At 52.1% G+C, this 2,850-nt stretch overlaps 1 protein-coding gene across 1 annotated transcript in view; it reads right to left on the minus strand.

Moving 5' to 3' along the window:
• Nucleotides 1-1,256: 1,256 nt before the first annotated feature.
• LOC142257471 (protein S100-A16-like) overlaps nucleotides 1,257-2,850 on the minus strand; it is a 20,160-nt gene continuing 18,566 nt past the window's right edge. Inside the window, exon 3 of the mRNA XM_075329597.1 lies at nucleotides 1,257-1,847. Coding sequence (XP_075185712.1) covers nucleotides 1,692-1,847 — 156 coding nt within the window. The 3' untranslated portion in view covers nucleotides 1,257-1,691. The remainder of the gene's footprint in view (nucleotides 1,848-2,850) is intronic.

The following is a 2,850-nucleotide window of genomic DNA, read 5'->3' on the forward strand; positions in this document are numbered from 1 at the left end:
GTGGGGGGGGGGGGATCATGCTGTGTGTGGGGGGGAATCATGCTGTGTGTGGGGGGGGATCATGCTGTGTGGGGGGGGGATCATGCTGTGTATGGGGGGGGATCATGCTGTGTGTGGGGAGGATCATGCTGTGTGTGGGGAGGATCATGCTGTGTGTGGGGGGGGGATCATGCTGTGTGTGGGGGGAATCATGCTGTGTGTGGGGAGGATCATGCTGTGTGGGGGGGGGGATCATGCTGTGTGGGGGGGGGGATCATGCTGTGTGTGGGGAGGATCATGCTGTGTGTGGGGAGGATCATGCTGTGTGTGGGGGGGGATCATGCTGTGTGTGGGGGTCATGCTGTGTATGGGGGGGGGATCATGCTGTGTGTGGGGAGGTTCATGCTGTGTGGGGGGGGGATCATGCTGTGTGGGGGGGGGGATCATGCTGTGTGTGGGAGGGGGATCATGCTGTGTGTAAGGTGCTGAAATAGTAACACTGTGCACAAAGCTTTGGGGCCCATCATATGGTGTTGGGGGTTGTGTGTATATGTATTTTTTGTGGGTGATCACAGAGGCCATTATTACTTTATGTGGAGGAGACTCGAGGGTCATCACTGTATTTCGGAGGGGTACTATCAAATGTTTAGTGAGCGCTCAAAAGGCATTATTACAATATAGGGGTATTACATCAAAGGGTCGCACAGGAGGCGATATTACTTTCTAGGGCACTCGGAGCATTCTTATTTGCTAAGGGGCATTATTACCGTCTAGAGGGTACAAAGGGGGGTATTATATTTTACACGAGGCACAATAGGGGGTATCATTATATGGGGCACTAGGTAAAGCAGTGGTGGTCCAGCAGTGGGGGGTTTGTGTAAGCTGGGAATACATGTGGGCGGTGGTGGAAATCTTTAGAATCCAGATGTGTCTTGGTTATAAACTCTACAGACGAGTCGCGGCTGGAAGAAGTCGTCGTGGTGGTCTGGGCCAGACGGAAAAGACGGGAAGAGGGAACGACTCCATGTGAAAGTCACCATCGATCACTGCAGCGTATCGCATACACGTTCTGTAGGATTAGTATCTACTACTATATGGTCACCATATGGCGGTAATATCAGTCTTCACCTTTGTATACAGATTTATGTTGAGATGCTCCCCTTCATCCACTACGCTTAGGGTGCGCCACTGTCGTCGTAATCATGGTTACCTACTTTCTCCCCCCGGAGCTGAACTCCTGGCACATTCTGCTCTATAAAGTACAACGCAGCCGCAGGTCACAGCAACAGCTTTATATTGATATCATAACTATACTATAGTGTGAACATATACCGTATGTATCATTTGCAGTACGCCACCTTCTTATTCTTCTTTGGCCACTAGGTGGCGCTGTGCGGAGGCTCGCAGGTCACACCCATTACCAAAAAAGTAAAAAACCTAAAAACATACCAGCTAGTAGTGCATTTTGTTCATACATTTGGATATAGTAATTGTCGCCCTACACGACACTAATACATAGACACACAATCCCGCATCTGGGGCACTGCTCTCCCCCGCACAGGGCGGATCACACGGGCGGTGACCGGACATTACACCGTTGTTCCTTGGCTCAGATTACACGCTTTCTGAAGGATTCGCGGGGTACAATAACACAGACAGTGCTGTCCAGAAACCCGCGGCTCGAGGTGTGGTGAGAAGATGAGGGGCGGTGGTCAGTGCCGCTCCTGGTGCTGCAGCGCCATCTGCTGGCTCAGCTTCAGGGCAATCTCCCCGATCAACGTCCAGTACTCCTCAAAACTGATCTTTCCATCCTCGTCCAGGTCCAAGGACTGGATCAGCTTGTTGGCCGCCTCCTTGTTCTGCGTGTGCTGCGGACAGAGAAGAAAAAACAGAAATTATGAGCAGAAAGAGACTCATCTCCACCATCCTGTCCTTGAGCTTTGCCTCCTGCGACTGGTACCTCTGCTACCCCACAGCGGGCCCTGCCAGTCCCCACATCTCCGCTCTCTGTGTGCTGGAGGGGTGGGCTGCACACCTGCGGCCTCTGACGGGCTCTGGGGGGGGAGCTGCGGCCCGTGACGGGCTCTAAGGGGGGGGGAGCTGCGGCCCCTGACGGGCTCTAAGGGAGGGGAGCTGCGGCCCCTGACGGGCTCTAAGGGGGGGAGCTGCGGCCCCTGACGGGCTCTAAGGGGGGGGAGCTGCGGCCCCTGACGGGCTCTAAGGGGGGGGAGCTGCGGCCCCTGACGGGCTCTAAGGGGGGCGAGCTGCGGCCCCTGACGGGCTCTAAGGGGGGGGAGCTGCGGCCCCTGACGGGCTCTAAGGGGGGGCGGGGGCCCCCCTGACGGGCTCTAAGGGGGGGGGAGCTGCGGCATGTGACGGGCTTCACTTGTTTCCTGGACACCAGTCTCTTATGTCTGGATGTTATAGTTCACATTTCTCGGCTGCACACGCTGCGTCTCCTGCCTCCTTCTGTCCTGCATTCACCTCTATCTCTCGACTTCTTCAGTTATATTCTTGTACATAGGGGCAGTATTATAGTAGTTATATTCTTGTACATAGGGGCAGTATTATAGTAGTTATATTCTTGTACATAGGGGCAGTATTAGTAGTTATATTCTTGTACATAGGGGCAGTATTATAGTAGTTATATTCTTGTATATAGAGAGCAGTATTATAGTAGTTATATTCTTGTATATAGAGAGCAGTATTATAGTAGTTATATTCTTGTATATAGGGGCAGTATTTATAGTAGTTATATTCTTGTACATAGGGGCAGTATTATAGTAGTTATATTCTTGTACATAGGGGCAGTATTATAGTAGTTATACTCTTGTACATAGGGGGCAGTATTATAGTAGTTATACTCTTGTA

Source organism: Anomaloglossus baeobatrachus, chromosome 12 (genome assembly GCF_048569485.1).
Source record: "Anomaloglossus baeobatrachus isolate aAnoBae1 chromosome 12, aAnoBae1.hap1, whole genome shotgun sequence".
Lineage (NCBI taxonomy): Eukaryota > Metazoa > Chordata > Amphibia > Anura > Aromobatidae > Anomaloglossus > Anomaloglossus baeobatrachus.